Source organism: Arachis stenosperma, chromosome 2 (genome assembly GCF_014773155.1).
Source record: "Arachis stenosperma cultivar V10309 chromosome 2, arast.V10309.gnm1.PFL2, whole genome shotgun sequence".
Classification (NCBI taxonomy): Eukaryota; Viridiplantae; Streptophyta; class Magnoliopsida; order Fabales; family Fabaceae; genus Arachis; species Arachis stenosperma.
The window spans coordinates 4,412,419-4,438,310 of NC_080378.1; the positions used below are offsets into that span (position 1 = coordinate 4,412,419).

Sequence of the window (25,892 nt, forward strand, 5' to 3'; positions counted from 1 at the left end):
AGGAATTACATGAATTAAAATACAAGAGTCATTCAACACAACTTGAAACACAAAATATTGCATGAAATAAAATAATTTAAAAAGGAAATACCTTATTTATTGCAACGAGCAAAAGCATTCTGGATTAGAGTCATTATCTCATATGGTATTGTTCGAGTAAACGACTTCAACTTTTGGTTTTGCCTATTATTGTCTATGATTTTTTGGTTTTTAATACATTGAAAGCAATGAATTCAGTTTTTTGTTTTGCACTTTGATATTTGACAATCAAATCAATTCTTAAGGCATCATGTTATAAAAGTTATGTAACTAATTTGGTTATATTTTTTGGACTAATAATTTTTTTCTGTTTGAAAAATAATAAACAATTAATGCAAATAAATATAAAAATAAAATTTATACAGAATATAGATAACAAGACAAATAAACTTTTAAATATAAAAATAAAATTTATATTAAATATTAGATAATAAATTTACAAACTTATCAAAATAATAAATAATCCTCTAACATAAAGACTCAAGACAAGATAAATAACTAAACTTAGACTTATATTCGTTTAAATTGTAATCCACTAATAATACTTAATATTCAACGTAACGTAATTAAATAACCTACTCATACTCGTCTAAATAATCATCCGAGTTATCATGATCGTCAGAATCGTCCTCCCTAAAAAATAGGCTCTGCTGACCACTCGATAATGCATGATCTGCCAAAAGCTTCTGAAGGACAACACCCAAGCTATGTAGAGCACTCTTAGCATTCAATTTCCCACTCATTGCATATCTGCAATAATAGTAACATAAAAAGAATAATATTTCATTATTATTTCTCCAAATTGTTCCAAATTGGTACTACTAGTCTTTTCTAGGTATTGCACATAAAGCATGAGACTAAATTCATATTAAATGAAAGGGAATTGATACGAAGAACTTACCCTGGTGCATCATTTTCATCTCCAGAGTTAACTGTAGTTTCTTTCAGTTCATCCCCAGAGTTAACTGTTGGAAAATCAGCATTTTCTACAGCAAATACATGATTTGATGATCCTATTGAAATCAAGAATATCATCAGAATTTAAGAACTTAATTGAAAAATGTCATCAATTAATGATTACCATCAATTTAGCAAATCAAAACCCCACTCTATCCCTTGTTAATGTTTTTATTTTCTTAGATTGTTTCGAATACCATTTTTATTTTTTAAAATAATTTATTAAATTTATTATATATGAAATTATATTAAATTTTTTAAAAATAAATCTAGTAAGACAACAATTGTGTTTGAAACTGTTTTCAAGAATACACCTAATTTTAAATTTTGAAAGTTATTAGTATAAGATTTAGAATTTAAGGACATGATTTTTCTATTTAATAGGATAAAATAAAGGATTTGCACTTTTAAAGAATATAAAAATAGCACACCAATTCTTCTTTCTTGCTGGCTGAAGAAATTCCAAGTTTTCAAATGATGAGGCTCCTCAAATCACTGCTATATACAATACTAGGCTATTTGCAAAAGTTTCAGATTTATTCGTACCAGTTTATCAAAACCCAAAATAGTAAGAATTGAAATTCTAGGTAATTAATAATATAAACAAATTAATTGGGTAAGTAAATAAATAAATAAGAAATAAGAAAAGTATTAATTATTTCAGGTTTTATTTTAAAGTAAAAGATGATAAATGAAAAAATAATATTCACTATAAAGAATTTGGAATAAGATATACTTTTAATATATTAAGGAGATTTCTCCAAACGTATATGTATATATACTTTAATTTATTTGAACTAAAATTATTATGCATAGTTGATACAACTAAAAGAGAATATGTAAGTATATAGCTGAATTAACATACCTCTCTTCATATTCGGATAACCATGTCACATAGTCAGCACCGAAGTACATGGAAACAAATGGATTGTATAAATCTTTAGGGGATTCAAGTTTATAAGCCCTATAGCCCAATTGCCTAAGAAAGCAAGATGTTTTACCATAATTGCCTCAAATCAGCTTAAATTTAAATTGGATAAAAATTTGAATATATTCATTCTTTGCTTTTGAACCTTCAAATTCTTGATGGAAAAGATCTAATGCAAGCTAAATTAAGTAATTCATGCTTAACAAAAAATTCATGAAAATGAATTGCTTATCATAACCTGCAGAAAAACATTACAAAAAGTAGAGAAGTTTGGCTTAGAAATTTGAATATGAGGCTGGGATACACCTTTCAGCCAGTTTAGCAGGGCCTAGTTTTGCCAAAGCACGCTCCACTTCTTCACTGACCTATATAGTTCATAAGGGTTAGAAGAATCAAAATGGTACCTTACAAAAAACATCATAAGGACAGAAGATCTTGATTACTTCCTTTAAATGATTCTTCCATATATATAGCTACGTCCAAATAAAACAATAAATTTAATATTGAATTCTTTAGATCAAACGAAAAACCAATAATGCGTCAAATCAAGTGAAGAGTGTTAGCCTCAATTTGTTCTGAAAACTATTATAAACTCAATTCTGTTTTAAACAAGTATTCATGCATAGTGGGAGTGATCTAATGGGGAGGGGTTTGGGTAGTATGCAACGCACAATATTAAATATTTTTGTAGGTGTGATTAAATATGCAAGATTTAATACAAAGGAAGAAACTATAACTCAATTTTTCTGAGTAGAGGTTCCAGAGATGAGCAAAGTCTCTGCAGACTATCCACCTTCAAAGCTTACACAATCACACTATAAATTTTAAGTAAAATCAATGGAGTTAGTTCGAGGAAGCATGAATTATGGAACATATATGGAATTAAAATTAACATGTTTAAATTGAAATAATCAACCAATGAGATTTGTTATTTTTTCTTCTTCCCTTCCCCAAACTGGTTGCTGAAAAGTAAATAAAATCTAAATTGGCTGAATTGGCTATCAATTTATGGTAATGATAGCAACACATTTTCACTGCCCAAGTCCACCACATGATCAACACCAAGGGTCTTCAAAATATGCATATTTTCAGCTCCCCTGAAACCGAGTTATGCAAAACAATAAACATTCAACTCCAAAGGATACCTAGTAAATGGAAATATCAATCAAATGCAGAGTAACTACTAACAAGATGTGGACATATATTGCGTATTATGATAACAATTTGATTAAATATAAATCCAAGAATGGCTAAGCTGAGTAGCTTAAGATAACTACTAAAAAATTTTTACCAATGTTTGAATCAGTTGTCAAGATTATAGGTACGGCCTCTAGTTGGTACCAGCCACAAATTTCACCTGAATCCATATATTAGAGATGATTAACTAAAGAACAAGAATCCATATATAAAAATTTAATTTGCATGAAACTTTCTCACATCTTATGAGAATGAAATAATATGTAACGTGAGTTCAGAGAAGGCATTGAAGTAGCTTGAAGAGGCAAAGAAGAAATATCCAATAGTTTCATTATTCCATAAATGATTGACCTGTTAGATGTCACCAAAATGCAAATTGTTTGCAAGTTCTGGATGCTTTTCCTATTTAGTAGTAATTAAATTATAGCTATTAAGCCCTCTCTACAAACACACTTCATTCATTCCCAACTCTGATTAAGCTTCCAAATTCTACATTGTTAGAGGATGGCAAAAAAAATTACCCTATAATAATATTAATATAACAAAAGGGTGTAAATGTAAATGTAACACTATTATAATTAGTCATTCCTCCCCGTCCTCATCTTCTTCACAGCCCCAACAAAATATAATAAACTAGAGTAATAGGAAGAGCAATTAGCATCCCAAATATAACCCTGCAACAAAATAAACACAAAGCTTTCAGATTTTCAACACATTTCAAGATTACTAACAAGAACAAGATGATGAACAAAGTTCAAACCCTGGGCTTAATATATCAGGATGAACGTTGTATTCCTTAGCAAACACAAAGGGTACAATTCCTTGAGGCAGGGCAGCCTGAAAATATGCACATTACATTGAAGAATCAAATTGATTATAAGACTATAAGATTACAGAACAAAACATTCATAATCAAATTTTTGTTTAAATTATTATTATTTACCTGTACAATGGCAATGTGCAACAAAACTCCCCTTAGTCCTACCACAATTGATGCTACAGCCATTACTGCAGGGCCGGTGAGGAAATGAATCGCCATAGCGAATGAAGCGACCGTGTTTCCACAGGCAGTGATCTTTGGTAGCAATGCCATAAATAGCCCTGCAAATTCCACCAAGGAATTCAATTATCCAACAACCGAAAATCAAACAATGTCATGAGTTTAAAAGAAAAATCATAGTAATAAAATCATACCAAGGCTAAACATGGCCATGCCAAGGCCTGCATCAGATAGAATTGATATTGATTTGGCAACAATGGCAGGCATAACAACATTCCACCTTCAAAGCACACATTTGTGAATTTTTCATATCTTGAATAGTACTCAATAATTAAGAAATAATATTTAGAGTAACAGATCAACAGTGCCAGATGACATTGAGCCGCATCAATAATACAAACATTTATATTCTCAATTGATGCTTAGAAAATAGAAGATTATGATTAGGTCATAGTTTACACCCGAAATAGGGGATTTCCAAATGAAACTGAAGTTGACTTTGAAAACGATACCTGGTTCTTGTGAGCTCGATTGAGAGAGAGCGGAGAAGGACCAAGGTAGGAGGAGCGACGACGGCAACAGAGAGAAGGAGCGACGGCGGCACGGCAACAGCGAAGCGACAGGCGGCGCGAGCAAGAAGAGAGACAGTGGCGCGAATGTGGGAGAGCGACAGCGGCACAGCAGCAACAGAGCGCGACGGCGGCGCGAGCAAACGGAGTGACAGCGGCGCAACCGTGACACCGTCAGCGGAGAATGAGAGTTGGTGAATTTGGCGTAAAATGAGAAATTTTGGCTAGAACGAGGGTTGGTGAATTGGTGAGGAAATGGGAGATTTGGGCTAATATTGTGTTTCTGAATTTGGAGCGGGAAGTGGGCGCGGGGTTGCAGTTTTTAACAATAAAAATCGTCGGTACTTTTTGTCGATTATAATTAAAAAAAAAAAAACGTTTTTGGCCTCTATTTTATACATTAAATCCACACCGTTTATTTGATTTTAAAAAACAATCTAGATCGTTTAAATTTATCGACAAAAATGTTGTCGATATTTTAAATATAAAAATAGACGTCCTGTCCGTCGATTTTAAAATAAAACTATTTTCGTCCTCTGTTCCATCGACAACATGACAGTAGTTGACGAAAGATTTAATATGTAACACCCAACCTTTAATACGTCATGATCGTACCAAAAATAAGGCGTTACTAACCTGCTTTCCTTACTAACTATTTAATATTGAGCCTTTAGTTTGAACTCGCATTTCAATCTTGAATAAAATACCAGAAAAATTGCTTGGTATTCGTTAAAAATCATACATTAAGCATCACCAAATATTAATAATAACATAATTACCTATAATAACAAATCTTATACAAGTAAATCAAAAGAATTGTTCAGATACAACACCTATCCCTCTGTATAAAATACAATCTTAAGCAACAAGCGAGGGAACATTATAAAAGCAACTTAACTCATATATAAAGCCAATAATCACCCACAGCTTCAAACTGACTCTTCGAACCTATCACTGAAAAAGGTGGAAGATATTGGGGTGAGAACAAACCACACGTCCTCAGTAGGGATGGGAATACCATCAAAGTAAAGAAATACTTGCAAATAAAATTAACTCCATAATAAAGCAGTTTATTCTTAAAATAGCTTTTGGAAAAGTTTAGTGAAAAACTTATTTTAAAAGGGTGTTTAAAGAAAATTCTTTTAACTTACAAATCAGAAGGATTAATAGCTTAAAGAAACAAAAAGACCAAAGACATGCCTAGTGACTTTCTATCCAATTTACTTCGCTCACTGCCATCTAAGTGGTACCATACATTAGAATACTCAAGCAACACCTAGTCTACCTGCCCCAACCTTCACTACCATATACCATGAACCACCCTCTTCACGCCTCCACCGAAAAGGGTTTCTCAAATAAACACACACATACAAGACAAACAAAGAAAATCACAGATAGGATTCAAGTACAGCAAGTAAGACAAGTAGCAGATAAACATGGCTAAGCAATTAGGCAAACCAAAACAACTGCACATTCAATCAAAACATACAAATGCATATGATGCATGCCTGTCCTATGGCTGATGAGGCTCATCTGTCGGTTATCCAGCCAACCCGACAAGTCTGAATTGTCCTTAGACTGTCCCCCGACGTGCATCCCCAAGAGTCTATGCATAGTTTTTCTCACATAATCAATATTGCTCAATGGGGGTAACATTCCCGGGAATTTATATAGTGCCCGGTCACACTTACGTCGTAGGGTCAACAGAGCATCGAGTTTTCAACCTGGTACACGTGGTGGCAAGCCACAGTACTTAATCCAGGGAACCTCGTATCTCAGATATTTCAAATTCATAAGCCATGTAAATAACTTAAAGTTCACATATCAACATTCTCAACATCATAATCATTCATCAATCCAAATCCCATTTCCAAGTTCATTTTAAAACCGTATTTCATTTATCACAAATCTTGCCATCAATATCATAACCAATGTCATCGACCTCAATCATCACCCCACAACATTATAATTAACCAGAATCATCATCAGATCTCAAACAACCTAATTGTCACTAAATTTCACCTTAATTTCAAGGATAACCCTCAAACAACTCACTAAATTCACCTCTAAACCAATACCACAGTTATTTCATCTTATTTCTTAAAATAACTTTCTTCCTCTTAACGGTTATATTCAATATCATTAACAACCTTAAACTCACCTTCCTATTCCCAAATCCTTAAATTTATACTCAATTTACTATTTTAAAGTATTTTTACTAGTTAATCAAATCTCATTTCATCACTAGAAAACAAATGAGTTTTAAAACCACAAGTTAACCAAATCATAAAAAAATCCAAATCTCTTTAATAATCTTTTTAAACATTCAAAACATACTTCTCTTATTAAAGATACTTAAATCAAAACCATTTTCGAAATCACGGTCAACTTCTTCGAAATTCTTAGAAAATTTTCGGCAGCACCTCCCCTAAAATTGGAGTTGGCCACCCATTACGGGTCCCCTCATTTCAACTTCGGCTCAATCAAAACCAACATTTCAAATTAACATTTCCAAAACCATTTTTTGCATAATCAATAAAAATCATTTTCAAACCAAGGTTCAAAATCAACCTGTTCAATCATTTTATTTTTGCCAGAAACTAAAAAAAATGATAAATCAATAATCAATTCAGCCACAATTTCAATCACAGCAGAAAGTCATTTTCAGCACAGAAATTAATTCACTTGCATTAATCCACTAAACTCATCAGGTATTCAACCCCAAAATATGTTAACTTTGAAACAAACCCCTACCTCAAAGTGTCGAAATCCAAGGAAATCAAACGCGACGATCCCCTTCCCTTTTCGTTTCATGGCAGCAGTGGCAATAAATCCACGACGGTAATGGTAATTACAGCAGAATAGAAAATCCAATTGAATGGGTATCAAAAGTGAACACAACCCTGAGAATTTCAAAACAGGGCATATACTAGAATTAAATCAAAACAAGCATGGGAATGACAATAAAATCTACAAATGGAATGTAATCAAGGAGAAGAGCAAACCAGAATTGAGGTAGCAATATCAAACTTGTCAACAGCAGCTCTAACAGTTTCCTGATGGCCTCAACACCACCATAATGGTTCTAACAACAAACAGGAAAACAGAGTAGCAGTACTAAACAGAGACATAGGTTCCCTTAGCTAGAATAGGAGAAAAACAGAGAAACAGGATAGAACCAAGACAAGGATTAAAGCTTACAGTCTCTACAATGGAGGAATTGGGACCGAATCAACCACTTCCATGACAGCTCTGGGAACACAGCAACAATTTTGATCCCAATTGACAGCAGTGGCGGTGGTGGCATCTTCAACGGCGGTGGCTAGGGTTCCGATCGGCGGCAGGACTTGGCGGTGGCTTGGCAGGAGCGGTGCGATGGAGCTGCCACGAAGCCCCCCGCTCTCTCCCTATACGGGTTTCCTTTCCCTTAGCTCAAGCCGGCGGCGGATTCAACCCCATCGACGACGGCCAGGGCTCCAAGGCGGACCGGCAGCGACGGCGACAGCTCGGCTGGACGGACAGCAGCAACGGCGACATGCTTCCCAGCTATGGATCCTCATCGGCGATGGCAATAGTTTGCAACAACAGGGACGTTCCTCCGCGACGGCACTAGCGCGGACTTCACGGACGGCGACGGCAGGGTTGACGGCAGCGAGCTTCTCCGCCCCTGGCGCTGCGCTCCCTTCCTTCTCTTCCGTCGGTGAGTGCGGAGCTGTGCGTGTGTGTTGTATTAATGAGAGGGTAGTGAGGCTGAGTATGTGTGGAGCTGAGGTGAAGGTGTGTGAGGGGGTAGCAGCACTGAATTAGGGATTGTGGGTGAGTAGTGTTATACTGAAAGGGATGAAAGAGGGGTGGCGGTGCAGCTGAGGCAAAGGAGTTTAGGGTTTAATTTAATTTGGGGCAAGGCAAATGTGAAATTAGGGGTTTTTAGATAAATTAGAATTTGGTAATTTTAATTAAATTAGAGTATAGAGTATCAATTAAAAATCTCATTTAATCCATTAAAATTACATTGAAAAATATTATTTGATTGTCAACTTACTGATTGGCATTTAATCATGTATTCTAATTTAAAATTAAGAATAATATAATTAATTTTCTTTGTTTATAAAAATTAAAGTATTAAATTTCAAAATCTCAATTATTTAACTAAATCGTATAAAATTCTTGTTTTATTACAACTGTTAAGCTATATAATTTAAATATAGAAAATTATTCAATAATTATAAAATTAAGTAAAATTTCTAATTTAATTATCAAAACTTGATTTAATTACTTTTAATAAAAAATAAAGTCTTTAATAAATAAGTAAATTGAAATTAACTCATAATATTATTTTCCAAAAGTTCTGGGTCTTACATCCTACCCACCTTATAAAAATTTTCGTCCTCGAAAATTAAAGTTATATACAAGATATTTCATAATTTTAATACTTTACTTTTGCATAATTTAGAAAAACAAGAAATCTTGACTTATATATAAATTTTCAAATACTGGATAAAAATACAGTGGTATGAAATATCAATAAATCTTTAAGATAGGTGTTTACAAAAACAAACTGGTATTCAAAGTGACAAAAGGTTGAAAAATAAGTTGGTATAAACAAACGGAATAACGTTTGCAAACAGATCTTGTACTAATTTTAAAGCTTCCACCTTCTAACTCCATAAGGGCATATCTACACTATTCCCAACTGTGCTTTATTGGGCAACTCGTCCAAAAGTTTTCAACCTCATCAATTATTCCACACACCTACTATTGGTCACAAGTCTAACATCTACAAAATCCTTTCGCATGAAGCAACGCTTCACAATATCTTGTGTCATCGCATACTTGTAAACTTCACATTCTATGTCTGCAAAACGTGTCCTAAAGAACTAGTGTATCGCTTGCTATATCTAAAGGACGCACTGACATTAAAACAAATTTCGAGTTTACTTAGAAGGACACAAGACCTCAGAAAAAAAAGACAAGTGACAAGAACAACCCTTACAAATATTTGAAGAACTATTGAGATCACAAGCAAATAAGGATATACAAACAATGAGATTACTAGAAATGAATCAATTGGCAACTACAAGGGTAACTCTTGAATCAAAGAAATTCGATAGAATTAATAAGAAGAAAACAGCGCATTAGTTTGAAGCAGATTCAAGTTGAGTCGAAGAAGTATGAGATTTTATAAAAGAAGAATGACTAAGGACGGTAGTGATGCATCGTAATAGAACAACTTCGGACAACCCCAAGGGTTTTATAGCTCATGATAGAATATAAGATCAATAATTGTGCTGCAAGAGTCTTAACATAGAAGTGTAAACAGATCAAGATATGTGTAAGGTACAAATTATGAAGCAAAGAAATATAAATTACATCTCAAGAAAAGAAAAAGAGCAAACGACACGTCAAATTACACGGCACGATTGGAACGCACAAGCCAATATGGCCTGATTAAAAGGAACACTTAACATTTTCAAAGATTCAAGGATTGATGTTGTACGGAATAAAATTTAATGTCATGTCAAAGAGTATAGAATTTATATAAGGAAGTGTAATAACCAGGATAGATACTCATACAGATTCAATAGTATTTTATAAAAATAAGAGGCGGATGTATGAATAGTTCAAACAACTTCAATGGAGACGATGAGAAAAAACGATACATTCGTTAGAATTGAATTCAAACTGAATTTAAAGTATAAGACTCATAAGAAGAGAGTGACCAAAGTCAACGACGTCGTTTACAAAATTTAAGACAATGTTTAGGAACATAATTAAGTGGAATATCTACAAAGAATAGATGAATTTAAGAAGAGGATTATCTTACTTTGTAAAAAGGAAAGATATGAAATAAATATTTAAAAGAACTAACAAAAGTATAGATGTTTGCGTTGCTTCAAAACATACCTGGGCCGAAATATATTACTGAGGTTCATAAAATGAAGCAAAATCTTCCTTCAAGAATCTCAAAATATGTTTAAGCATATAACCAAACAAAATATGCATAAATTGCAATAGGATTAGAAGGAAAATCAAGTTCTTGTACATCAGAACTATTCTTAAGGTAAAGATAGAATATATGAAATTTGAAAGATGGAATTTAATTAAGCTAAGAACCAAAAGTAATTTCTTAAAAATTCATAAATATTTGGTCAATTAGAGATATATAGTGAAATTGCAATAAAGTTGAAAGGAATCCAAATCTTGTTTCAAAAAAAAAAAAAAATTTGAGGTAAAGTCTCAAAATACATATGCTTTCAAGAACTCATATGAATAAAAGTATGCTAAGTTTAAAACATCTTCATCAGATTAAAAAGAGGGCTATGGACACAATTAGGCAAGAAAAGATTGACTTGAAATTTCTTTAAAAAGACTTAAAACCAAAATTCCAAGGTATTCTTGAAATCGCAACCTCATAAGGATATTTAAGGACATTGAGATGCGCTAAAAAGGAGAATCAAATCGTATTTCAAATAAGAAACTTAAATCAAAAGAATTTGATAGGACCAACAAAATGAAAAACAATGCAATATTTTGAAATGAGTTCAAGCTGAATAAAAGGAGCATGAGGTTTGCAGAAAAGAATATCTTAAATCCAAAACAAGGTTCACATAACTCAAGAGTACGATTAAAATACTTTTAAATGCATCATTCATAAAAGAATGGAAAACTTGTGAAAAATTCATTTCACGGCCTAAAAGAAAAGATAAGTAGCAAACATCTTTCAAAAGAATAACAAGAACTTGAACATGGCTTTATTCCAATATAAATTCAATTTGAAGTAAACTATGCAGAATTTCAAAAAGAAAAGATTTAATTTGGGTAAGAACAAAATTATATTTTCTCAAATACTTTGAAAAAGGTATTCAAATATTGACTAAATAAAAGCATGCATGAAACTGCAATCCAGTTAGAAGGAAACTTGAGATAAAGTTTTGCTCATAAAAAGGAATAGAAAATGCACCGTTCAAGTAAAACAATGCAAAGTCAATAATAACTTACACAAGAATAAACCAAAAGTTCTTTTTTTTTTTTAAATTTAAAACAAGAGTGAATAGGACACTTAAAATCACAACCTTATAAAGATATTCAAGAGTATTGAAATGTGCAAAAAGGAAAATCAGTTCACAGAATATGACAATTCAAGCAAATTTGCAGCTAATTAAAAAAATGCAATACTCTCAAGGAAAATAACTTAATCGATAGCAAGATCGCAAAGATCTCAATGATCACTCTGTTATTTCAAAGTACATGAGTTAAGAAAAAGAGTTTAAACAACATAAATCAAAAAGCATATAAACGAAGGGATAGGATTGGAAAATAGTCAAATTATTTTTCAAGAAAGGAATCTCAAACAAGGACTTCAAGGCACATCAAGGAGGAACAAGTCACATGTCATCAGCAGAATTTCGAGACAAATAACAGAATAACCTAAAAAATTAACTCCTAACGTTCCCAAATCGCATTACAAGCGTTACCTATTACTTCTATTTCGTCTATGATAACCCGTTAACCTTTCCGTACACAAAACTACCAACATTAAGTTGGCCAGACTTAACATCAACAGATATGTAACGGTAAGCTAACAACGTTAATCAATAGACAGTCATGTGTACAAAGCTCTAGTTCTTGTTATCTGGACAAGACCTACTACATGACAAACACTCAGAGTATGCAATGAAGCATAGTCAGTCATTTCCCAAGGCTCTAATCAGGATAAACTGCTCTGATACCATAATGTAACACCCAACCTTTAATACGTCATGATCGTACCAAAAATAAGGCGTTACTAACCTGCTTTCCTTACTAACTATTTAATATTGAGCCTTTAGTTTGAACTCGCATTTCAATCTTGAATAAAATACCAGAAAAATTGCTTGGTATTCGTTAAAAATCATACATTAAGCATCACCAAATATTAATAATAACATAATTACCTATAATAACAAATCTTATACAAGTAAATCAAAAGAATTGTTCAGATACAACACCTATCCCTCTGTATAAAATACAATCTTAAGCAACAAGCGAGGGAACACTATAAAAGCAACTTAACTCATATATAAAGCCAATAATCACCCACAGCTTCAAACTGACTCTTCGAACCTATCACTGAAAAAGGTGGAAGATATTGGGGTGAGAACAAACCACACGTCCTCAGTAGGGATGGGAATACCATCAAAGTAAAGAAATACTTGCAAATAAAATTAACTCCATAATAAAGCAGTTTATTCTTAAAATAGCTTTTGGAAAAGTTTAGTGAAAAACTTATTTTAAAAGGGTGTTTAAAGAAAATTCTTTTAACTTACAAATCAGAAGGATTAATAGCTTAAAGAAACAAAAAGACCAAAGACATGCCTAGTGACTTTCTATCCAATTTACTTCGCTCACTGCCATCTAAGTGGTACCATACATTAGAATACTCAAGCAACACCTAGTCTACCTGCCCCAACCTTCACTACCATATACCATGAACCACCCTCTTCACGCCTCCACCGAAAAGGGTTTCTCAAATAAACACACACATACAAGACAAACAAAGAAAATCACAGATAGGATTCAAGTACAGCAAGTAAGACAAGTAGCAGATAAACATGGCTAAGCAATTAGGCAAACCAAAACAACTGCACATTCAATCAAAACATACAAATGCATATGATGCATGCCTGTCCTATGGCTGATGAGGCTCATCTGTCGGTTATCCAGCCAACCCGACAAGTCTGAATTGTCCTTAGACTGTCCCCCGACGTGCATCCCCAAGAGTCTATGCATAGTTTTTCTCACATAATCAATATTGCTCAATGGGGGTAACATTCCCGGGAATTTATATAGTGCCCGGTCACACTTACGTCGTAGGGTCAACAGAGCATCGAGTTTTCAACCTGGTACACGTGGTGGCAAGCCACAGTACTTAATCCAGGGAACCTCGTATCTCAGATATTTCAAATTCATAAGCCATGTAAATAACTTAAAGTTCACATATCAACATTCTCAACATCATAATCATTCATCAATCCAAATCCCATTTCCAAGTTCATTTTAAAACCGTATTTCATTTATCACAAATCTTGCCATCAATATCATAACCAATGTCATCGACCTCAATCATCACCCCACAACATTATAATTAACCAGAATCATCATCAGATCTCAAACAACCTAATTGTCACTAAATTTCACCTTAATTTCAAGGATAACCCTCAAACAACTCACTAAATTCACCTCTAAACCAATACCACAGTTATTTCATCTTATTTCTTAAAATAACTTTCTTCCTCTTAACGGTTATATTCAATATCATTAACAACCTTAAACTCACCTTCCTATTCCCAAATCCTTAAATTTATACTCAATTTACTATTTTAAAGTATTTTTACTAGTTAATCAAATCTCATTTCATCACTAGAAAACAAATGAGTTTTAAAACCACAAGTTAACCAAATCATAAAAAAATCCAAATCTCTTTAATAATCTTTTTAAACATTCAAAACATACTTCTCTTATTAAAGATACTTAAATCAAAACCATTTTCGAAATCACGGTCAACTTCTTCGAAATTCTTAGAAAATTTTCGGCAGCACCTCCCCTAAAATTGGAGTTGGCCACCCATTACGGGTCCCCTCATTTCAACTTCGGCTCAATCAAAACCAACATTTCAAATTAACATTTCCAAAACCATTTTTTGCATAATCAATAAAAATCATTTTCAAACCAAGGTTCAAAATCAACCTGTTCAATCATTTTATTTTGCCAGAAACTAAAAAAATGATAAATCAATAATCAATTCAGCCACAATTTCAATCACAGCAGAAAGTCATTTTCAGCACAGAAATTAATTCACTTGCATTAATCCACTAAACTCATCAGGTATTCAACTCCAAAATATGTTAACTTTGAAACAAACCCCTACCTCAAAGTGTCGAAATCCAAGGAAATCAAACGCGACGATCCCCTTCCCTTTTCGTTTCATGGCAGCAGTGGCAATAAATCCACGACGGTAATGGTAATTACAGCAGAATAGAAAATCCAAATTGAATGGGTATCAAAAGTGAACACAACCCTGAGAATTTCAAAACAGGGCATATACTAGAATTAAATCAAAACAAGCATGGGAATGACAATAAAATCTACAAATGGAATGTAATCAAGGAGAAGAGCAAACCAGAATTGAGGTAGCAATATCAAACTTGTCAACAGCAGCTCTAACAGTTTCCTGATGGCCTCAACACCACCATAATGGTTCTAACAACAAACAGGAAAACAGAGTAGCAGTACTAAACAGAGACATAGGTTCCCTTAGCTAGAATAGGAGAAAAACAGAGAAACAGGATAGAACCAAGACAAGGATTAAAGCTTACAGTCTCTACAATGGAGGAATTGGGACCGAATCAACCACTTCCATGACAGCTCTGGGAACACAGCAACAATTTTGATCCCAATTGACAGCAGTGGCGGTGGTGGCATCTTCAACGGCGGTGGCTAGGGTTCCGATCGGCGGCAGGACTTGGCGGTGGCTTGGCAGGAGCGGTGCGATGGAGCTACCACGAAGCCCCCCGCTCTCTCCCCTATACGGGTTTCCTTTCCCTTAGCTCAAGCCGGCGGCGGATTCAACCCCATCGACGACGGCCAGGGCTCCAAGGCGGACCGGCAGCGACGGCGACAGCTCGGCTGGACGGACAGCAGCAACGGCGACATGCTTCCCAGCTATGGATCCTCATCGGCGATGGCAATAGTTTGCAACAACAGGGACGTTCCTCCGCGACGGCACTAGCGCGGACTTCACGGACGGCGACGGCAGGGTTGACGGCAGCGAGCTTCTCCGCCCCTGGCGCTGCGCTCCCTTCCTTCTCTTCCGTCGGTGAGTGCGGAGCTGTGCGTGTGTGTTGTATTAATGAGAGGGTAGTGAGGCTGAGTATGTGTGGAGCTGAGGTGAAGGTGTGTGAGGGGGTAGCAGCACTGAATTAGGGATTGTGGGTGAGTAGTGTTATACTGAAAGGGATGAAAGAGGGGTGGCGGTGCAGCTGAGGCAAAGGAGTTTAGGGTTTAATTTAATTTGGGGCAAGGCAAATGTGAAATTAGGGGTTTTTAGATAAATTAGAATTTGGTAATTTTAATTAAATTAGAGTATAGAGTATCAATTAAAAATCTCATTTAATCCATTAAAATTACATTGAAAAATATTATTTGATTGTCAACTTACTGATTGGCATTTAATCATGTATTCTAATTTAAAATTAAGAATAATATAATTAATTTTCTTTGTTTATAAAAATTAAAGTATTAAATTTCAAAATCTCAATTATTTAACTAAATCGTATAAAATTCTTGTTTTATTACAACTGTTAAGCTATATAATTTAAATATAGAAAATTATTCAATAATTATAAAATTAAGTAAAATTTCTAATTTAATTATCAAAACTTGATTTAATTACTTTTAATAAAAAATAAAGTCTTTAATAAATAAGTAAATTGAAATTAACTCATAATATTATTTTCCAAAAGTTCTGGGTCTTACATAATACATCATAAAAAAATCGACGATTAAGCCGTCGATTTTATTATTTTATTTTTAATTATCTTTTTTTAAAATATCGACAGCAAGCCGTCGAAAAATATCAACGGGAGAGATAGCCGTCGATTTTTTGCGTCAAAAAATACGCTTTTTCTTGTAGTGTAACTTCGAGCTGATTTATTAACATTCATCTGAAAGTTTTGTTAAATTTCATGTCAAAATTCTCTTATAGAATATATAAAACTTAACTTATGACTCAAGTTAGAATAAATGATATGTATAAATAAACTAGATGTCTTAGGCAGTGCCTATGTTAGTGCCCATCAAAATAATATTTTGCTTACACATTACAACCATAAGCGTATATACAACATCCACACCTACAACCAAACAAATAGCTTAGAATACGAATTGTACCTGAATAATGCAATCAATTATAAATGAATACGCAATAGAACCTTTATTTCCCATGCATGAAACGATTGCAGCATTTTGATCATGTCCTTCGTATGCATCTTGCCATTTTGTATATAACTTCCTTCTCTTGACTGCTTCATGTAACCAATAGGGTTTAGGGTTTATAAAAGCAATTATCTATGACTAATGCAAAAAAGATTATTAACTTAGTAGACTAATGATTGATTGGCTTTTGTTTATCTCCTAAGAAGAAAAAATAATAAATAAAAAGAATAAAAACACAAAATTAAAGAACAACATTATTTCATCTTTGAGCATGTAAATTATTAACAGAACCTGTGCTACAGCAATAACAGAGAGAATAATCTAAGTTAGCCATAGGCATGGTTTTGGCCATTGACATAGTCATCAAAATCTTTTATTTTTTATATTCATGGATTAGATTAAAGTTTTTTTATCAATGTATTTTTTTTATCAATTGCACTCATTATCTTTTCTACTTTTTTATACTTCTTTTAATTTTTTTTACCTTATTTTTAATTTCTTATTTTACTTTTACTACTCCTTATAAATTTTCTATATTTTACTTCATCTTAATTTCAATTTCATAGTTATTTTTCAATTTTGTAAAATTAAATAGTTACTTTTAAAATACTTTTAAATATATCTATTATATATCATATTTAGGATTATCAAACAAATATAAATCGAAAATACAAATTTAACTTGCATTTAAATTAAAACTTGAATAAAATATCGAGAAGATATCAACTAATTTTATTTTTAATTTCTTTATAATTTTATTTAACGGTGAAGTCTATTTATAGCCAATAATAATGTCAATGAAAAAAATATTATAAATGTGTGTATATATATAAAAGATAAATAACATATATATGTAATTTTAAAATTGTCAATATAGATTATGAACAAATTTCTAAAAAACAATTCTTATAAATTAACGTAGTTTGATTACCTCTAAAAAAAAATAGAGTTAAATAGTCAACTTGTAAACTAAACTGGCTTCATTGATTTTATTTTATTTTATTTTTATATTTTTCCAAAAAAAATCAAAACTCTTTTCATTAATATTTGATCTGATTCAAATACTCAATTTATCCCAAAAAAAAACTAGTTTATTCAAGGTTTCTGACCCAAAGTAACTTTTTTTAACTTTAAAATAGGTGTTTTTATTTAAATTTTTTAAAAAAATACATAGTTCAGACTTAAAAGTTGAGACTTGTGAAAAAAAAAATTGACTAAGACTTTGTTTAGTAAATTTTTTTGAAAAGATGTCTGTGCTTTTAAAAATAACAAATTTTTTATTTTGTATTTGGTAAATGAAATAGATAATGTACTTATGTTTACCGCTTTTAAAAGATGAAAGTGTTTTTGAAAGCACCTAAGGTGGAATTTTTTAAAAATAGCTTGTATTTATTAATATTCGAAAACATACTTGTCAAAGTTTAAAATCTTTTAAAGATCATTTTGTCAATAACAAAAGTCAGGTACCATTTTGTCAGCGCCAGAATCTTTCGAGTATCGATTTGGTATTTATCTTATTTTTAATTTTTTAAAGCTATTTTACCAAATGCAATTAGATTTGATTTGGTGAAATTTTAACTTTTCAACTGTAGCTTATACAAGTTAGGTTTTAAAATATAGTTCTTTAAAAGTTATAGCATTTATGTTTGTAAATCAAATTAAAAATGACTTTCAATAAGCATAAGTAACAACAATTGCATTTGGTAAAATAACTTTTAAAAATTTAAAAATATTATAATATACATAAATATAAAAGTTAAATTTTGAGTTAATTAATGTATGAGGTCATATTAGACTCTCGCGTTCAAAAGTACCTCTATCTTTTAAAAAATACAAGTACAGGTACATGGTCTTTTTTTATTTATCAAACACAATATTAAATTTGTGCTTTTGAAAAGTACAAGCATTTCTTTAAAAAAATTTTCCAAACAAAGGATTGGTTTGGTGAAGTTTTTATTTTTTAAAAGTAGCTTATAAAACCAAGCTTTTAAAAGATAATATTTTAAAGAGTAAAGTATTAAATTAGTCCTCTACGTTTGGGAGTAATCCTATTTTAGTCCTTAAAGTTTAATAAAGTGTCTTATTTGAATCCAAAAAAGTTTCATTTAGTTTCAATGTAGTATTACCGTGAAGTCAAAGTTAAATAATTAACGAAATGTTCTACATGACAGTAGTATAAGAACAAGATCGATAATTTGGAGAATAAGTACAAGCTCCAGAAGCACAAATCAACCGTGAATGCATCAATACATTTATTTATCATTCTCCTTAGTTGTATAGAAAATATTTCATTTAAATTGTAAGAAAAATAATAAATAAATATATTGATATATTCACGATTGATTTTGTGCCTTTGGAGCTTGTATTTATTCTAAATTATCGATTTATTCTAAATTATCGATCTTGTTCTTGTACTGCTGTCATATAGGACATTTTGTTAATTATTTAACTTTGACCTCATGGTAGGACTACATTGAAGCTAAATAAAATTTTTTTGGATTCAAATAGGACACTTTAAACCTTAAGGACCAAAACAGGATTACGCCCAAACGAAAAGGACTAATTTAATACTTTACCCTATTTTAAAAGTTGTAGCATCTATATTTGGTAAATTAAATTAAAAAAAAAAGACTTTTAATAAGCACAAACAACAACAAATGTGTTTGATAAAATAACTTTTAAAATTAGTAGTATAATATATTTATATTTTAATTTTAATTTAATTTTAATTGTATTTAGAGAATGTCATATTACATATTTTTATTGTCAAGTTTGTAACTATTTATTGATAATAATATATAAAAGAGATAAAATGGATAAAAGAATGAGAGAAATAAAAAAAAGAGGAGATAATTTTTTAATTTAAAAAAAATTCAATTTCAATTATAATAAAAAAAATAATACGTACATTTTTTGTCGTAAAATTAATAATATATAATATGTTCATTTAAAAGAAAAAAAAATTAAAAGACATCAACATCACATGACTATCTTTGGTGCCACTAAGACTTGACTTGATCCCAACTTAGAAGGAGTCTTTTTCCTCAGTGAATCCGAGTAGAGTCTCTCAGGCCAGTAATGTAGTCCTTTGGCATTCCAATGTCCAACAAATCACTGTGGCTTTTCTACAAATTTCTCAACTTGTATGTCCAAAAACAAATTAAAACAATATTAAATATCAAATTCAAATAAATCAACTTCTTTTAAGAGAAATATTCAAGTGGATATTCCTTGATTTGGTCACTAAAACTAGTACCGCCACAAATGTTTAGAAAAAAAAAAACATGATTGCAGAACTAGAATCCACTCAATTTTGACAATAATAAAAAAAGCTTCACCTGATTTTTCTTCCTAATTTAATATTTAATGTTGTTTAAATTTATTGTTGGAAATATTAAATATTATTTATTTTTAACAAATTCCGTAACAATATATGTATATATAACAATGGGTTGGAATTATTAGATAGAGGAAAAAACAAGGGAAAAAAAATTAGGAGCTTCCTTCACTCCAATATCAAAAGATCAAATAAACTTCAATTCTTCTAATTCATGGAAACCTTTGAACTCCAACCGAACTTTGTTTATGAAGCCATAGGTATCCATGAATGAGAAGAACATATATGCTTTCTTTCATTTTCTTCAGATATTGAAGTAAAGGAAGCTCCTATATCACACCTTTACCTAAATAATTATAATATAATAATAATAATAATAATATAATAACATGTAATTAACATGTAACATATAAAAATATGTGAAAGATTATTTGTTGCATGTTTCCATGGACCAAGATGACTCGATTTATATAGGCTAGGAAAAAGGGTTCATTGCAATCAAGACCATTAAATTTGAGAAACCGAATATGTTAGAAAATCTCAATTTGTGATAACAATTGGTGAAACATGAATAATGTATTAATTACAGAATCGTTTTCTGATTTGGAATTGTTTCAACGCCAAAATAACTTTACAAATACAGATTACATATTACAAGCAATATATATTGAGTAATAGAAAAAGGAAAGTTTTTACTGAAAATTCCTTTTTTATATATTTTTTATTTATTAATTTATTAAATATATTAAAAACATCAAAGTTGTTATTTTTAATATTCTTCTTAACAAGTGTCCTAGAAATATTTGTTAACTAATTCCTTATTTTATTCAAGATCCTACCCAAGATTTGTTTCTAAAAATTGAAATTGTTTTATGTTTGGGATAATGGTTTATTTTTGGTAGATAATTTTTTATATTGATATGATCCCAAGACCGAGTTTTTTGGTTTTTTTTTTTTGGCCAGTGGAAAGTTCATTAAAAGATATACCTTATAATTATGGTTAAAAAAGATTATATTAATAAGATTCTTATTTTGATATTTGTTTAACGAATTAAATGCACTATTTTCAATAAAAGCTACAAAAGTTAACCCGTTTTTTGATAAAAAAAATTAACAGGGAGTATGAAAATACTATAAAGGTTAAGGTCAAGAAGAGTTCACACAGAAAAAAAAATGAATTATGATAAATATATTTTTAATTATATTAGTTTGACATAAACTAATTTATATTGTTAAAAATATTAATTGATCTGTATTGAGTTATGTCAATATGACACTATCACAACTAGAGTAGTTATTTTTTGGATTATTAAAATATTGTTAAACTTATCTTGCATTGTGACTATATTAGTTTTTTTCTTTTTAAGCTCAATAAATTAATCAATCCTTTATATTATTTGTTAGAAAAGGATAAAAGAGAATGACAGAAAAAATGTTTGTGTATATTTAAGTTGTCGAAAATAACAATATAGAAGGATTTTTATAGGTGTTAAGAAAATCGAAATAATAAATACATAATATTTTATAATAAATATTTAGATATATTAAATAATACTAATTGATCTAATTAGTCCTAATTATACTCTAATATTCTCTCTCAAATCATGTGGCAATTTGAGTTAAAAAAATTTTTTACCAAAGATATGAGACTCGAACCCGCGACCTCTTAATTGAGTATGGAGAGACTATGCCATTTGAGATATAACTCATTGGTGAGTTTGAAACTTATTTAAAACAATGAAATAAAAAAAATGCATAAACTAATAAAACAGGTGCAGACGAAACTGTTTGAAAAAAGCACAAACGAAACTGTCAAAGAAAACGCAGACGGAACTGGCACAAAGAAATGCAAATGGAACTGCTACAAGGAAGCACAGATAGAACTGTCAGAAAGAAACGCAGACGGAACTATCGAAAGGAAACGCATATGAAACTGATACAAGGAAACGCCGACGGAACGATCAATTAGATCAATTAGCATATCTGAATATTTATTATATGATATTACGTCTTTATTATTTCGATTCTCTTAATACCTATAAGGCTAGAAATACATTTCTATATTGTATCATTCCAGATAACTTGAATACACGCAAACCTTTTCTCTATCGTTCTCATTTATCCTTTTCTAACATGCTATCAGAGCTATGGTATCTTCCTTGAGGATGATAAGTTGATTTTCTTTTGGTGAAATCATCGTACTTGTCATACTTCTCTTCCGTGTCATATTTTTCCTTATCTTTTGTCAATGCTCTAATACTTTTCATACCTCATCGATTTGCTCATTCACTACTTACTTATTCTCATGGAGAAACCATATGTTTTTCGTCACCTTCCAATAGTTTGTCATCTCTTCGCACTTTGTCACTTTTTAGCAGTTTCCGTTCACTTGAGTTTGAAACTTATATAAAACAATGAAACAAAAAAGATGCATAAATTGATAAAACAGATGCAGACGAAACTACTACAAGTGTGGCCAACTGTCAAAAAAATGCTGAAAAGATGGCGAACGGCTGGAAAACTGGTGAAAAGTGACAAAGTGCGAAAAGATGACAAACTACCGAAAAGGGCAAAAACATATGGTTTCTCCATAAGAATAAGTAGTGAATGAGTTAATCGGTGAGATAAGAAAAGAATTAAAGCATTGACAAAAGAAAAGAAAAAAAAAGCACAAAAAAAAGTATAAAAAAATACGGTAATTTTACCAGAAAAAAATCAACTTATCCTCCTTGAGGAGGATAACATGACTCTAATATCATGTTAGAAAATGATAAAATAGACCAATAGAAAAATGTTTGTGTGTATTCAGGTTGTCGAGAATGATACAATATAGAAGAGTATTTAATTATTTATAGGTGTTAAGAGAATCGAAATAATAAAGATATAATAAATATTCAGATATATTAAATAATGCTAATTGATGTTAATTATATTATACTCTAACATTATTTATTATTTTATTCTAAAGTATAAAACAATATCAAATAACTCTCATGCATAATATGCCAATGAGTTATAGCTTAAGTGATATAATTTTCTTATATTCACTTAAGAAATCGCAAATTTAAATCTTTTTATCTTTGATAAAATAAAAAACTCTCATGCATGATATGAATTATTACACTTGTTTAGATTATAGCTGTTAAGAATTTTTTACTTTTTTATTTTTATCATTTTTTTTTGGCATTAATATGTAGAAGAATATAACCATAATGGTATAATATATTAGTAAGCACCCACTTAATGAACAAGAATAGGACATAATGGTTGAGAATAAAGTATTGGTTTCGTTGTTATATCTTTTTTATGTACCTCTCATTCTCAATATAATAATATGCAAGTAAATATTCTTAAGCATAGCATCATCATCACTCTTCTAATTATTTGGAAGTATATAGATATAGATTACGGTTGAACATAATAATATAATATCCTGCCACTTTGGAATCTTGTCATGATTTAAAAAATTATACAAGATTTAAATTAAAATTTATAGAAATTACTCTATATTGAAATTAAAGTAACAATGTAAAAATAGAGTAATACCTAAATCAGTTTTTAAAAAATTTTTAGTTAAATATTTTAATAATTATATTAACAAATTTTTAATTATAAAATTAATTTTTTATTTTTTATTTTGTTAGGTAAATTAATCTTTACATTAAATTTTAGGCAAATTAATTTTTATTATTATTTAACAAAGATATAATATTTTTTAAAAAAATCAAATTTTTATATTAGTCTCCTTATATAAATGAATAATCTAAGTATAGTGACTGTTTTATTTAACAAAATAAAAGTTTCAAAATCTATTTAGTGCGCACTTAGATATTTTGAGTATTATTCCTAATAATATATTGTGTATTTTACTTTATAATATTATATATAGATATATATACCTAGTATATATCGGTATTATGCAAGCACTTTATTTGTCTGCCACGATTAATTAACAAAAGTGTTTACGTTTAATTTTTGATATATAGATACCGTTTTGGGAGAATATTCAATCTTGTTGCTGACATCTTTAATTTTTTCCTTAACTTGAAATTGATAATTGCTCCATAACCCTTTAAAAAATAGAAATTAAATTATCCTTTCTAATATGTACGAATATTTATTATATGAGAAAATACCATTTTTCTCTTCTGAGAGATGTTAAAATGACACTCCTCTCCCCTTTATTTATAAAATATACATTCTCTTCCTCTATAACCTTTAAAAAAATCCTTCTTTAATCCATTTTAAATTTTGTGTTAACTAATGTTAACTTTATTCTTTTTTTTTTTTGAAAAACAAAATTATTTTTACAAAAATATCCTTTAGTAAAAAATTTTATTTTTGTCATTAAATTTTGCTTACTAAAATACCCTTTAATAAATTATTTTTTTATTGATTAAATTATATTTTTACTAAAATATTTTTAAAAAATTAATAATTAAATTATTTTTTCTAATATACCCTTCCATAATTTTTTAATTATTAAATTGTGATTTTACCAAAATTTTCGTTAATAATTATTTTTATATTTTACTATTATTTTAACATTAAATAAAAAATCTTACCACTGCTAATATGTATATCAATTAATATTGATAAATAATTTGTTTCATAAAACTATTGAAATTTATTAACAACTTTATCAAAATTTAAAAACAAGTCGAGATGAATAAATCCCAAATTTAAAAAATCATCTCATTATCTTCAACATCAAATCTTTTCATTATCTCACCTTCATTCTCTATGTTAACTTCTACTTCACTTTCTTCCTCTGAAGTGTAGTCATACTTAGCTTTTAAATCGTATTTTGTTTTAATGTAATTAATATCAACAAGATGAATAATAATTTACCCGACAAAAATTTTAAAGCGGTCCTTGAGATTTGGCGAGTTATCTATAATCGTTCTTGACTTTTAAAATTCTCTAACAGTATCTCTCACATTTAGTTTCGGGACCCATAGTTGTCCTGCGATCTTTTCCGATGCACAGTCAGCAAACGGAGTAATAATCTAGCACCTCCCAATCCCATGCAATGCTGGAGCCAAGTGAAACGACGCAGTATCAATTTGGCGCCCAATGAAAAAGTAAATGACGTCGTTCATGCGTTGGAGCCCTTGAAAATGGTTTGCCTTCACCATATTTGTTTGAACACTCTCACACTTCGTCTCTTCTCCTCCACGCTCAGTTTTCATCTTCTCGTTCTCTCATCAATGGCACTGAGTTAGCTTCATCTTCCCCGTCTCCTCCAGTGTCACACTTCGTTTGAAGAGTTTGGTGTTCCTTTGGAGGCAAGTGGTTTCTCTGTCATCTGCGTCGTTGAAGGTATGTGTTGGTTGAAATAATTTTCGAATTTATTTTCTGAATCAATATATAATGAAGGTGTATCATTGCGTTGTTAGTGTTTTGGGTTGTCCTAAAATTTTCTGTATTACCTTAAAGGATTGTATTTAAGGATTTTTGTTAGGGCAAAGGGTTTGGTGTGTATATGCTCTGTTTTTTGGCAATAAAACAGATATTTTTTCAATATTTGGTTAATGCATGATGGTGACTGTGATATTAATTTATAGGTTTTTAATATGATGTTGAAATCCTTTGTTACGATTGTGTGTGATTTAATGGTTTTGAGTTGTTGGTGCAGATGGACGTGTTATTGGATATAATGTTTCATCATGGAGGAAACTTTGAGAAAGATGATGTAGGAAAATTGAGGTATACCCTGATAACTTAACTTGCCTAGGTGATTTGAATGAGAATACCTTAGACGTTTTCTTCATAAGAAATTATTACAAGGAGTTAGGCTATGACAAGATCTTTCATTGTTGGTGGCTAGTCCTCGGGAAGACGTTAGAAACTGGATTAAGGAATCTAAACAGTAACGACGAGCTTAGGGAG

The 25,892-nt window shown here is 30.8% G+C and overlaps 1 protein-coding gene and 1 long non-coding RNA gene across 11 annotated transcripts; both read right to left on the reverse strand.

Moving 5' to 3' along the window:
• Positions 1–510: 510 nt before the first annotated feature.
• On the reverse strand, positions 511–8,598 carry LOC130961842 (probable receptor-like protein kinase At2g47060). Of its 10 annotated transcripts, none has more exons than XR_009079637.1 (10): positions 7,892–8,598; positions 7,696–7,775; positions 7,445–7,593; positions 4,316–4,401; positions 4,065–4,222; positions 3,882–3,958; positions 3,216–3,795; positions 1,862–3,021; positions 941–1,052; positions 511–789 (listed from the first exon to the last, which is right to left on the reverse strand). XR_009079637.1 is itself a non-coding variant. In XM_057887868.1 (3 exons), the coding sequence occupies exons 1-3, from the start codon at positions 1,869–1,871 to the stop codon at positions 615–617; spliced, it is 297 nt and encodes a 98-aa protein (XP_057743851.1). In that variant the 5' UTR covers positions 1,872–3,195; the 3' UTR covers positions 511–614. The 10 variants fall into 10 exon arrangements, 2 of the variants coding, with proteins under 2 accessions (XP_057743851.1, XP_057743850.1); XR_009079633.1 differs by having other exon boundaries at positions 3,216–3,281; positions 3,362–3,795; positions 7,696–8,598; XR_009079634.1 differs by having other exon boundaries at positions 1,862–2,289; positions 2,662–3,021; positions 7,696–8,598.
• A 3,970-nt stretch (positions 8,599–12,568) lies between these two features.
• On the reverse strand, positions 12,569–15,749 carry LOC130960331 (uncharacterized). The gene is made up of 3 exons (XR_009079066.1): positions 14,850–15,749; positions 14,598–14,747; positions 12,569–12,799 (listed from the first exon to the last, which is right to left on the reverse strand). It is a non-coding gene; the product is annotated as an uncharacterized LOC130960331 (long non-coding RNA).
• Between the last annotated feature and the right edge of the window lie 10,143 nt (positions 15,750–25,892).

Bases quoted from the DNA above. Each gene is read 5' to 3' on its own strand.
- LOC130961842 (XM_057887867.1), bottom strand. From the start codon at position 1,074: ATGATATTCTTGATTTCAATAGGATCATCAAATCATGTATTTGCTGTA. The intron at 790-940 runs GTAAGTTCTTCG...CTATTATTGCAG, and splicing joins GATGAAAATGATGCACCAGG to ATATGCAATGAGTGGGAAAT.